Below are 13,368 nucleotides of genomic sequence, written 5' to 3'. Positions count from 1 at the left end.
ATATAGAGGCATCATGATATTTTCTGTCTTATCGTCTGTCACTTTCCTTATAATTTCCAACATTAGCAGGGGGTGGAAACCCCCGGCCCCACTCCTTCTGCCCCACCCCCACAGTCGGAGTGTTGACAGCCGCCCACACCCCGCTCCTGGAGAAGCCCAGAGCTTCCACAGACCCCATGGCTGGAGCAATGAGCCTATAGCAGGGTGGACCCTGCTCCTGCCCTGAGGGGTTTAAAAGCGGCCTGGCAGGGCTTGAGAGCTGCTGCTCTAGGCTGGGCTGATTGGGGAAGTGGCTGCAGTTGGGGCCACGCCCCAAACTGAGCCAAGGACCTTATAAGAAGGCCAGGGAAGCTAGAAGCCAACAGAGTCTCTCTCTAGCTATAGAGGGAGATGGGCCTGGCTGCAGGGAGTTGGACACAGGGTACCTGAGTGAAGCAGAGCTGGGGAAAGGCAGAGGAGCCGGGGAGCTCCAGCCTGGAAAGCCCCAGGCTGCGGCCTAGCAAAGGGCCAAAGGTACTGGGAGTTGCAGAGGGCAGCCCAGGGGTAGGCCAAAGCAGCAGGTCCAAACCCTCCTTGCCAGTGATGAGTAGGCTGATACTGCAGTCTGCCCCAGGGCGTGGGGCTAGACAATGACTGGCAGTAGCCATACACTGAGGCAAGGTGGGGATAGAGGGTGGGGGTTCCCCGAGGAGGGGAGACCCTAAGAGAAAGGGGCTACTGCCAAGGGGCGGCACCCCATATAAAAGGGCACTGGGTCCAGGGAGGGACACGGGGGCCTGAGGACAGGTGGATCACCAGCCTGCAGAGGGTGCTCCAGTGCTGGACTGAGCTAATTCCCAGAGTCACCAGCAGGAGGCAATGCAGGGGTGAGTCCGACCCGTCTACAGAGCCCCTCCAGCCAGGGCTGGCTCTAGGCACCAGCGCTCCAAGCATGTGCTTGGGGCGGCATTTTCCCAGGGGTGGCTCTCCACCAACGCCTTTTTTTTTGGCTTGGGGCTGCAAAAAGCCAGGAGCCGGCCCTGGCCAGAGCCCTGCCACTGGAGAGCCAGAGCATCGTCCCCTGGAGCCGAGCCCGGGCTGCGGCGGCGAGAGAGGCTCCCGGAGTGTGTGAGGAGCCGGGGAGGGAGGGAAGCAGGACCTGGGATGCAGGGAGGGAGAAGGGGTCCTGCTGCCACCACCGCTGCTGCCCTGAGTCTCCCCAGGGTGGCGCGGCGTTTCCCCGCCCAAGTGGGCTGTGCAGGGCGCTGCCGGGCTAGGCAGGGGGCGCGGATCCCGGCTCATGCGCTGACAGGGCGAGTGGCTGGGCAGCCCGAGCTGCCAGGGAACTGCCACCAGCCCCTCCTGCCCCTGGGCCCAGCCCATCACGCACCTCCCCCACCTCAGCCTGCCCTGGGCGGGGAGAGGCAGAGCCCAGCTCCGAGCGGGGCAGCGGGGGATACTGCCCCGCCAGGGGACCCCCGTGACTCGGGCACCTGGGGGTCAGTGTCTGTCCTCTCGGCTCCGCCTGCGCGGGGCTGGGGAAGCAGCTGTCAGCGCCTGCCCCTCTCAGCCCTTGCACCCCCCATCCCGCTCGCAGCCCCTCCACTTGTACCTCCCTCCATTGCTCCTTCGCCGCACCCCTTCCCCTTGTAGCCTCCCTTCCCCCGCACCTCTCCCCTTGTACCCTCCCCCAGTCCTCTCCCCCCTCACCTCCCCCTTCCCCTGCACCTCTTCTCCCACAACCCTCCTGATGCCCCCTCTCCTCCTCCACCCTCCTCCGCGAGCACATCACACCCGCTTCTCTGCCAGTGTAGAGCCCCCAAGCACATCCACTCCTCTGCCTGAACCCTCTTTACTAGATCCCCAGCCCTTTCCGGGTACAAGGTTTGAGGGTTAGTCCCTGTGCTTTCCATGTGCATTTGGAGCACTAAAGATGGGGTTGCGGGGGATGGGCGAGGGGAAGCGAGATTTATACTAAAGTGAAATAAAAATAGGAGAAACGGTTTGATCCCCACTGCAAGTGTAAACAGGGATTGCTGTGGTGAACGAAGAGGTCACGTTTTGGGGGGGGGACCCAGGGCTGGAGCGGCAGGGGGTGCGGGTGGGGTGGGGTGGAGAGCCCAGGGCTGGGGTGGGGGCAGCCAATTTTTTTTTTGCTTCGAGTGGCAAAAAACCTAGAGCCGGCCCTGCCTCCAGCCCAGATGTTGGAGGATTCCTGAGGTGGCCGGAGCCACCTCAGCCTTGCTAAGCCTACTCTCCTGAGACCTCAAGTCGCCCCACAGCAAAAGCTTGTCTCTTCCCAAAGAAGCTCAGCTTTTTATATTCCCATTGCAGTTTCCAGGGTAGCTGAGGAGGTGGCTGTGAAACTGTCCCTGATATGAATCATAGTGGTATGCTTATGATATGATTATGACACAGTTATATGCATCTTGTACATAAAAGGTCTTATGAGGTTTCTATGGAAAAATTATGGTTTGCAGACTATGTTGATCCTATTTGTATGCCTGTATCATTTTGGCATCTGAAGTTATTAATATTGATTATGTATCTGTATTTCAAATCTAGTTACACCTCAAGAATATGACAGAATATCAGTGTTAGAAGGGACCTCAGGAGGTCATCTAGTCCAACCCCCAACCTGGGTGACCCCCACTAGGAAAAATTCTTACACTCCAGACAGCCGGATGAGAAGGGCCTATTCCAGGTAATGGGACGCTGGGGGAAACAACAGTCTTTAGGCGAAGGTTATAACCCATCTGGTGAGCCTTCCTGAGAATGCTTGCTACCGTCTATGGATAATGCATGCTATGACTCAGCCGGGCTTTCAAGGACATGGAACCCAGACCACAAGACACTAAACTCCATATTGGTACCTGTATTTTTCTCCTATATAATGTGGGGAATGACATCATCTCTTGGCCTCACTTGTTACCCGGGGTTCTTTCAACCCAAAGCTCTTGGTAACTTTTACTCTGTGAGAGGAGATGTCAGGAAACAAATCAGGGGAGACACGGCCGTCCGACCAATGGCTGGCACAAACAGGACAACACAAGAGTGCTTTCACTTAAAACTAAACTTTACTTAGTCTCAAGCACTTTCATACGTCCATAACAGGTCAGTAAAACACTCCCAACCCTTGATAATTACCAAAGCTGAGTGTGGCTTTCAAATGACACAGTGGCAGCCTGTCTGTCATTGGGGAACAGAAGATGCATCCAGAGGGAGAGACCAGTCCCGAAGAGTCCCCAAACAAGTCCCCTTATTTATACATTAGTAATAGAATGACATGTCCCTTAAAGGAACCTTCTTAAGTGAGCATTTCAATGATCAAGCAGAAGTTCCTTCTGATTATTGATTAACCAGGTGTGAGTTTTTCCAGAGCCTGCAGCCTTGAGACCCCAAGAGATATTCCTGGGGCACATCCTGCTCTTCTAAAATGTATCAGGAACTTCAACTCTATTCTTATCAGGAAGGATGCAGGGTCAAGCTGCCCTTTCTGTGGCACCCAAAACCCCTCCCCTCCTGCCTTGGTCAAGTTGAGATTGCTGAATGGCCAATTTACAGCTTGCTGACTAGGCTGCCTTTAACAATAAGCCATAGTGGTTTCAAACAAAGACTGAACTTGGGGAAATCCTAGTCCCATGCTAAAGGGATTTCTAGCCTGCGTATGGAAACTTGGTGGACAGCTTGTATCATCAGTCAGGTTGAGAAATTGATAATTCATATCCAGTTTATCTAGCATGTTAACCTTAGTTCGTGTTTTTGTTTATTTGCTAGGTAATCTGCTTTGATCGGATTTCTATCACTTTTAATCACTTCAAATCCATCTTTTTTTAAATTAATAAACCTGTGTTATGCTTTATCTTTACCAGTGTGTTTTGAATAAAGTGTCTGGGGAAAATCTCATCTCTGTGTACAAAGGCTGTTGCATATATTTCCCACATCAAGGGGAAAGTGACCTGTATTAATGAGCTTATTCTGTACAGACTCCTGTGCAGTGCAAGGTGGTATAATTTTGGGTTTATACTCCAGCAAGGGTGCAAGGCTGGATAGCCGGGAAATTGGCTGTTGTCTCCTGCCTGTCTTGGAGTGGCTGAGGTAAAGCGCTCAGGAGGCTCAGTTGGGTGTGCGGTGCCACCTGCTGTCGTGTTGGGTGATAACAGGGCTTGAAGGGACTGTGTGTCACCAACAAAGCAGTGTAACATTGGGCAGCCCAGCTGGAGGGTTCAGAGGCACAGCGGTTCCCACAGCTGCCAGACTGCACCCCGGGGGTGACAACCTGTCATGTGTGTTACTCAGCTTCCTGGTTTCACAATCTCCATGGAGTGCAGCGAGATTACTGAAGAAGCTGAGTAGCCCATACTGCCTCCTCAGCTACACTGGAACCTGCATGACACAATAAAAATTTCCCTGTGAGAACCCTGCAACTGCTGGGCAGTGGCGACAGCAGCATCAGGGGAGGCTCAGCCTGTCTTGGCCTCTTATATTCACCACCTATGGTTCCCAGCACTCTGTTTGCTTTTTTGACTGATGCTGCACACTGAGTGGATATGTTTAGAGAACTATCCAAAATGACTCCAAGATCTCTTTTTTGAGTGGCAATAGCTAATTTGGCACCATCATTTTGCCTGTACAGTTGAGATTAGGTTTTTCTAACATGTGTTATTTTTTTGCATTTAAAAACACTGAATTTCATCTGCCATTTTATTGCCCAATCCCCACGTTATGTGAGATCCCTTTGTAACTCTTCATGGTCTGCTTTGCACTTAAATATATTGAATAATTTAATCTCATCTGCAAATTTTGCCATCTCATTGCTTTCTCCTTTTTCCAGTTCATTTATGAATATGTGGAACGGCCTTGGCCCCACTCCAGAGCCCAGGACGACCCCACAATTTACATCCCTCCATTCTAAAAACTGACCATTTACTCCTACTCTTTGTTTCCTAACTTTTAACCGGTTACTTATCCAGGAGAGACCCTTCCTTCTTTTCCCATGACTGCTTACTTTTCTTAAGAGCCTTTGTTGAGGGAGCTTGTCAAAGTTTTTCTCAAAAGTCCCAGTACACTATATCACCTGTTCTAGATCACCCTTGCACACGTTTGCTAGTCTGCTGAAAGAATTCTGATAGATTGGTGAGGCATGATTTCCCTTAGCAAAAGACACGTTGACTGTTCCACAGCAAATGATGTTCATGTGGGTGTCTGATAATTCTGTTCTTTACTATAGTTTAAACCAATTTCCCTGATACTAAAGTTAGGATGACTAGCCTGTAATTGCTTGGATCACATCTGTAGCCTTTTAAAAAAAATCAGCATGATATTGTTGGGACTTTGTGGTTCCCAATGAGTCAGATGCTGGGCAGAATGAAGGGACTTCGATGTGATGCGATTCAATTCCATGCAATTCAATTCAATTCAACAAGGCTTTATTCAGTGTGTACAAAAGGAAGCCCCGGGTACAAAAAATTAGGCAGAGTCCCTCCAGCAAAGAGCCCCTCCCCTTGCTATTTTATAGCACATGGCACTTACATAACAAGTTACATAACATGAACCTCTAACCAATCATATTTAACCTTTTCATAAATGGATTTGTTTATCACATGGTCATAGTTCTTCATTCCACATGTGAGCTCACCCCCCTCCCCCTGGCCTTCTCTAGAACGTTCCTAGAGTGGTGAGCCACAGCATGCTTCCCAATGCATAAGCACCCTGCAAACCACATTTTATCCAAAATGAACACAAGCAAACCCTTCAATATTATCTACCATTCACCCTGTACAAAGCCTAACATATACCACAGTTAGTAGTTCTGAAATTTGATATTTGAGTTCCTTCGGAACTATTGGGTGAATGTCATCTGGTCCTGGTGCCTTTTAATGTTTAGTTTATCAGTTTGTTCTAAAATCTCTGTGATGGGTTGTCCCCGCTGGGGTGCAGTGTGGAAGCCGGTGGAATCACTGAACCCCCTATCCATTCAGCTCGGTTGGGCTCTCCACAGTGCTCTTCTGGTGACAAAACAAGCTGCTCCATGCCCTGCTATCATCCAACATGACAGCAGTTGGTGCCAAAAACCAACTGAGCTACCTGAGTGCTAGACGTAAGCTACTCAAGGACAAACAGGAGACAACAGCCAATTTCCCATCTCCCCAGCCTTCTATTGCACAGGGATCTGCAGAATACATGCTCATTAATATAGATGGCTATTATCCACCTGTGCAGAGGCTCAGAGACAGCCAGTGGCTTTCCCACAGTCTCACACAGCAAGGCAATCAACCCTGTTGTCCTGAGTCACAGAGCCATACCAGGCCACAGGACCAGCCTTCCAGCCATATGACTGGTGACAGGCCTGCCTCAGTTCTCTGCTGTGCCAGCAGAGCTCCCACCTGAGCTGTAGAGAGCGGGGAGGACCAGGAGCCTGTTACAGGGATTTGATCCTCTGGCCTGTTCTTCCGCTGCTTCAGTGGAGTTTAGAGCAGCCTGGGGGCTGCGTTGCAAGAGTGCAGCCCACTCTGGCCAAGATCCTGTGGACCACACTTCCTGAATTGGGCAGGGGAGTCCCAGAATACAGCATTCAAGTCTCAGTGTGGGCTGAAACACTCCGGAAAAGCATTTGTCCAAATGCCCTGTGGTGCCGATCCACTCCTGTTCATGGGCAGAGCCCACTTTTCACTGTTGGCAGACTTTATCCGGCCCTCGCTATGAGGCCCCGACCCTTCTCCTTTTTCCCCAGAGGCTGGGTCCCCTGACCAGGGCAGATGGAGGGTCTGGGGTTCCCCAGAGCGGCACTTGCTCCCTGGGCTTCTTTTACCACAGCCTGGCTCTGACATCTGCCCTGGCCAGTGGGTGGGGCTTTGGGGAAGAGAGGAGCAGGAGGTGGGAGTTCAGGGGGAGGAAGAAGGCCAAGGTGAGGCCATTGAGGGCTCTTGCATGTGCGTTGCTATTTCCTTTTGAGAAAGTGGTCACGCTACACTGAACGGGCTGGACTGCGACAGGAGGTTGCTGTGCCTCTGTTGGGGAGCTGAGGCCCTTTTCCAACCCCTTGCATTGCTGAGGCAGCAGAAATGCAGGGGAGGGGAATATAGGCCTGAGTCTCTTCCCAGGACTCCTGTGTGCCAGACCCTCACTCACTCACACAGCCAGCTCTGCTGCACTTTCTTGTGGAGTGGGCTCTGCAGGTGTGCTGTGTGCAGAGACACCAGTGGTGGTGGTGGTGGTTGGGCGGGTATGGGAATGGCTTCCCTTGTGGCTCCTGCATTAATGAGGTCTCTGGTATAATTCAGTTGCAAGCACCTGGCTGAGGGAGTGGGGGAAGGGTGGGTGTCTATGTCCCTTGAATAGCCCCTGTCCACAGCTGGTGCAGCCCCCATGGATCAAGCAGCACCCAGAGCGCTCAGGAACGGCGAGCACTGTGACCACAAAACATCTCTGCAGCTTTTTTCATGGCCCAAGGATGTTTAACCACAGACGGGACAGTGACAGGCCAGGTGTAATGAGAAACAACATGCAGGTCCCTTCTCTTTACGGAGAGTATTGTCAGGGATTCTGAGTCTGGAGCAACCACTCATACGGTTATTTATGGGCCAACATACTACCGGTCCCCTAGCTCTCCACAAACACAGTCACTTAGTAAATACTGCTGCCTGCCTTGGTCTCCTTCCCCCAGTGCCCTGTCCTCCCTCTACAGTGGGTGGAAACAACCCCTATACCATTGCATTAGGCCTTAGATCCCATCTGAACATGTCTGTACAGAGTGGAGATCAGTAGCTCATGTATCACAGATATAAGGGTCCAGGATGGAATAAGTCACCAGGTCCTGTGTTTCTTGTTTCCTATGTCACCAGCACTGGGGCGGGGTGCTGAACTGACCCTTCACTTCACGAACACCCTGATTATCCTCGAACGAAGGTGTTTGCTTTTCACACTGTACACGATTGGGTTCATCAGAGGAGGAACCAGAATGTAGACGTAGCCCAGGACAATCTGAAGCAAGGGAAAAGAGCCATTCCAGTATCTGTGTATCAAAGTCAGGCTGAACTCTGGCGTGTAGAAGAGGAGGACGGCACAGAGGTGAGAGACGCAGGTGTTCAGGGCTCTGATGAACTCTGTGTGGGACGCGATGCTCAGCACTGTTTTGAGAATCATCACATATGAGAGAAAAATGAGCAGCGAGTCCAACACCACCGTTATGACTGTAATAAACAAGCCATAGATGCTGTAGACTCTGATATCCGAACAAGCCATCATCATGACCTCTTGGTCCATGCAGTAGGAATGGGAGAGGATATTCACTCGACTATATCTGAAGCGTTTCAGGAGAAGGGGGAGTGGGAGCATTACGGCCACCCCTCTTAGCACACACACCAGTCCCATCTTGGCTATTCTCGGTAGGGTTAAGATGGAAGAATATCTCAGCGGGTCACGGATCGCAATGAAGCGGTCAAAGGCCATCAACAAGACCGTGGAGGATTCAATGCTTTGAAATGACTGGATAAAGAACAACTGGGCAAAACAGGCATCAGAGCTGATCTCTCTAGAGTTAAACAAGAATATGCCCAGTATCGTTGGCATGGTGGCTATCAATAAGCCAAGGTCTGTGACACCCAACATGGAAAGGAAAATGTACATGGGCTCATGAAGGCTTGGATCTGTTTTTATAATGAACAGAATGACTGAATTTCCTACTATTGAAATAACATACACTAAGCAGAAGGGGACAGAGATCCAGAGATGGACGTCTTCCTGCCCAGGTATCCCAGTGAGAAGGAACACTGCAGAGTTGAATTTGGTGTCATTGAGAGCTGACATAATGTAATGAGCAGATCCAAGGAGTTTTGAACTTTCCTTCCTGAAAGGAAAAAGAACAGGAAAGTAAACGTTATTTAATGAGATATCTTTCTGCTCTCAGTACAAGTCTGGAAACTCTCAGGAGCTAAAGAAAAATCAAGAAAAACAATGTTTTGGATTTACACCACCGGTAGCAAGATAGACATTCCCAGACTGGATCAGACCTGCAGTCCGTCTAGCCCAGTATCCAGTGGCCAGTTTCACATGCTTCAGAGGAAGGTGGAAGGACTCCTGCAATAGGCAGCTATGAGATAACCTGCTCTCAAAGTTTCCCCCTGACACCCGCTAGTTAGAGATAGGCATATTGGTCTGCATTAGTAGGAACATTGCCAGCTGATCGAGGGAAGTGATTATTCCCCTCTATTCAGCACTGGTGAGGCTACATCTGGAGTTTTTGGGGGGTTCCAAAGAGGATGGAGCTCGGCTGTTCTCAGTGTTGGTAGATGACAGAACAAGGAGCAAAGGTCTCAGTTTGCAGTGCGGGAAGTCTAGGTTGGATATTAGGAGACACTACTTCACTAGGAGGCTGGTGAAGCACTGGAATAGGTTACCTAGGGAGGTGGTAGAATCTCCATCCATAGAGGTTTATAAGGCCCAGCTTGTAAAGGTCCTGGCTGGGATGATTTAGTTGCTGTTGGTCCTGCTTTGAGCATGGCATTGGACTAGATGACCTCCTGAGGTTTCCCAACCCTAATCTTCTGTGATTCTATGATTCACTCAACAAGGAGTTCATAGCATAAAACATTTCCAAATAGCATATGGAGTATTTCTGAAATACTTTCTAAAGCAAAAGCCATTAAGCAGTAAAGTTTCCATTGCTACTTCCTGTAGATTCCACCAACTCTGCTGCTGGCTTTCAATATACATGCATGTCATCAAAGTCTGATGTGTAAAATTCATATTACAATGAAAAGTTTTGGCATAACATTAACACATCTGTACTTTAGCACACACATGTCAACCCATTCTTTCCCCTCTGATCTTCTCTCAGAGATGATTTCTCAGATTAGAGTGGGCTTAAAATGTAGCGTCTCTCATCGAGATTTCTTCAGAAGCTGAAAAGATCACAGCGTCTCCACCCTCATTCAGTCACTGTCAGCAAACAAAAGTCTAGGAGCTCCTCTGTCCCTGGGTTAATAGCTGACTGGTTCGCCTCAGGTTCTGTTGTCAGTCTGTAGCCTGTATCCGGAGTGTCTGAGTTGGCAGCAACCAGGGCTGAGTTCAGTATCTAGGGGTTCCATTTCAATAATGCAATGCAAAACCGTCTCGAGTCCCCACCCAGTGACCTGGTGCCTCTAAGAGGCAACACTTCCCCTCTTGCAAGCACGGAGTCTGAGTATAGCAAAATCCTTTTAATAAAGGAAGGAAACAATGTGGCATTATATTGGGGAAACAGGATTCATAACACAAACCATGAGCAAAGACCCACCCACAAGTAAGTTTGGCAATGTCCTTTTCCCCTCAGGGTCTTCAGTCCAGCAACCCAAAAATCCCCCAAAGTCCCAAGAGTCTAACACCCCAAAAGTAGCCCTCCCTGGTCAGTGCAGCCCCAGAATTCAGAAGTTTATCTGCAGAGTTTTACCTCCCAGCCTGGGCGGAAATGGAGGGGGCGAGGATGTAAAGGGGCACCTTATGTGGAAAATACACGTTCCCTGAGCTCTCAATCTCTAGTACATAGTAACCCCAGGAGCTGTTATTCAGGCAGGATGATGGTTTGCAGAAGTGGATTTCAAAGTCAAATGCATGAGTATTCATGGAAATGGAACGTGGTTTCCCACAGTAAAGTAGTCTATTACTCTCTCTCGCTCTCTGACTGTCTCTGTCCTGTATTCATAAAATCTGTAGCATCCAGGAATGGTATTGGGACAGACATGGCGCTGAGCTGCCATAATGAATGTGTCTGTTAAACCCGGTTGTTGGGATGTTTGCAGTATAACTATATTGGGTTAATTTTTGGGATGTTTATGTTAAGGCTTTATTGGATGTAACTAATACGGTTCTTCTTAATTTAATAGCAGGCTGCTGGAAAACAAACAGGATGGGAAGGCAGAGATAAAGAAAAGGAATCGCTCAGTCAGCACTTCAGGGAGGTTGAGAGACAACACCGGCGCTACAAGCTGGGAAGAGCCTATTTCTGGGATCCAGCCACATTACACAGCTTGTTTTGCCAGTGCTGGGAGCCTGTCCAGAGATGGGGCAGCTGTTGCTGAGAAGCTCTTCAGACTGCAAGGACGGACACCGCTGGGGAAAGTTGAAGGCCCTTGTCCTGCCTGTGTCTGCATCAGAGAGGGATGACTTGGGGCCAGAGACATGTACAGACTGTTCTTGGAAAACAGTCTTATTCTCCCATGTTATACTTTATTCTTACTGTTCAGAGTGTTTCAGTTCAAGAAGGCTGGCTGATCACTCATATCAGCATTAGTCACATGCTCACAAAGGGAGGAACCACAGGTGTGAAACACTCTGGGACCTGCTGGATAAGCACAGTCCCCCCACAGTGTGTTGTAGCCCAGGACCCAGTCTGAGAGTGGGAGGATCGCGGGATTCCACCCCATGAGAGGGCAGGTTACAAGGTCTGACATCTGGCACTCAGAGACCAGAGAGGGAGCAGACATGCAGGTCGTCCTGTAACTCTCAGGGTTATCTATAGGGCAGAAGTTTTGGAGCCTCAGCCAGTCAGGGAACAGAAATATGCCGTATAGAACCTGTTACCACAGAGCAACACAGCTCTGAATTCCTGCCTTCACAATCTAGCCAGACAATAAATCGTTTGAAAATGCATTTGCTGGTTCAATTTCCAGGAGCAAATAAACCTGAGGCGATTGGGAACTAGTCAGAGATATTCCGTGGGGTCTCCTCTCACTCAGCCCCTGGTAGGATCGGGCACAGAACACATGGTACCACGAGAAATGGGACCCCATTAGAAATCCTGACTCGGGGCATCGGGGTTTTAACACTCTGAATGTCACATACCTGTGTGGCATTGCTTTGAATGTCACATTTCTGTGTAGCTTGAATAACCCACTGTGGAGCATGGGCATATGTAGGGGAGGGGTTCCCAAGCTACCTAGCACTGCCTGCCCCCAGCCCCCTCACTGAGTCACCCCGGGAGCCCAGCTGAGTCCTCTGCCACTGCACAGAACATATGCCAATGGATGCCAATGGATGCAGCTTTTACACATTACTTTGCATTTTAAAGATAGTGAAACCTCCCAACGTACCCAATTCCTGCTAGAAGGGGAGCCGCTGACACCAAAGTTCTTCACCCAAAAGGACAAGAAGTCAGTGCTGAGGTTGCACAGGCAGCAGCCAGCATCGGTTCAGACAGGGAGGCAACTGTCTTTATGAAGCATGTCTGCACATTCCCTTGGGGGCCACTTGGCCATCAGGGAACCTCAGCTGCTTGGCTTCATGTTTACTAGCTTTAACCCCATCACAGCCAATGGCAAATTGCAGGAGGCCAAATCACAGGGGATGTGCAGTGAAGCTACACAACTGGGCTGCAGTCTCTATTCCTGGAATCCAGGCTTGTCATCACTGTTCGTATGGTTCCGATTAGTCACATGGTTTCTTTGGGGCTGGTGAGTGGTAACGATGCTGCTGTCACAGCTTTGACCTTGCTGAAATAAAGCAAATTTTAATAATAATAATAATAATTAATAATAACAATAATACTATAGGACAAAATTTCTCTCCGGCAGACCCCCTTCCTACAATACAAACCCATGGTGCAGGCCAGGAAAGGGAGATTTCACAAAACTCCGTACATGGAAATTTCCACCAGATCGTTGCAGGAGTCGTGGTCCCTTCCCTTCTCCCTGAGGAATGAAAGACAGGACCCAGGATCTAGGGATTCCCAAAGTTATGCACAGATCTCAGTGCTCCACTGGTAGCTAGGCCCCCCACCCACAGTCTCTGTTCCTTCACAACTGCTCTAGGACCCTCTCCAGCTCCCTGCTAGCACAGGTTCATCAGAGATGTGCTACCAGGGCCTGTCACAGTAGCCACTGCCCACGGGATCTGCTGAAGGGGCCTTGTACAGGGTGGTGGGGGCTGCACAGAGATGGGAAGGCTGGTTAGAGTAGCTGATGGGCACAATACCCCAGCCACAATCTGAGTCAGTGCGAACTTCATTTATGTTGCGTGGAAGCAGCAGATGAAAAGCTTCCCTTTTCTGTTGTGGATCCAAGGAGCTGCAGCTGGGAAATACCATGGCAGCAGAGCTTTCAGGGAAAAATTATCTATTTTGTATGAAACTTATCTAGTTCAGTATTGGACCGGTTAGTCTTTTGGCTTTCAGAACATTCCCTGGCAATGGGTTCCACAGCTGACTGTACTTTGTGTAAAAAGTCCCTTATTTTGTTTTAAACCTGCTGCCGACTAACTTCCTGGGGTGACCTCTGGTTCTTATGAAGGGGTAAATAACACTTCCTGATTCACTTTCTCCACATCACCCATGATTTTATAGATCTCTATTTTATCCCCAAGCTGAAATGTTTCAGGCTTTTTAATGTCTTCTTATATGGAAGCTGTTCCATACCC

At 49.7% G+C, this 13,368-nt stretch overlaps 1 protein-coding gene across 1 annotated transcript; it reads right to left on the bottom strand.

Annotated features, from left to right (window-relative positions):
- Positions 1-7,798: 7,798 nt before the first annotated feature.
- LOC123355318 (olfactory receptor 51G2-like) lies at positions 7,799-12,135 on the bottom strand. Its single transcript, XM_044997666.1, has 2 exons — positions 12,048-12,135; positions 7,799-8,827 (listed from the first exon to the last, which is right to left on the bottom strand). The coding sequence occupies exon 2, from the start codon at positions 8,785-8,787 to the stop codon at positions 7,852-7,854; it is 936 nt and encodes a 311-aa protein (XP_044853601.1). The 5' UTR covers positions 8,788-8,827; positions 12,048-12,135; the 3' UTR covers positions 7,799-7,851.
- Positions 12,136-13,368: the final 1,233 nt, after the last annotated feature.

Source organism: Mauremys mutica, chromosome 1 (assembly GCF_020497125.1).
Source record: "Mauremys mutica isolate MM-2020 ecotype Southern chromosome 1, ASM2049712v1, whole genome shotgun sequence".
In the NCBI taxonomy this organism is placed as follows: domain Eukaryota; kingdom Metazoa; phylum Chordata; order Testudines; family Geoemydidae; genus Mauremys; species Mauremys mutica.
The sequence above is the reverse complement of the archived record's forward strand: the minus strand, read 5'-3'. Positions and strand labels throughout refer to the sequence as shown.

Bases quoted from the DNA above. Each gene is read 5' to 3' on its own strand.
- LOC123355318 (XM_044997666.1), bottom strand. From the start codon at position 8,787: ATGTCAGCTCTCAATGACACCAAATTCAACTCTGCAGTGTTCCTTCTC.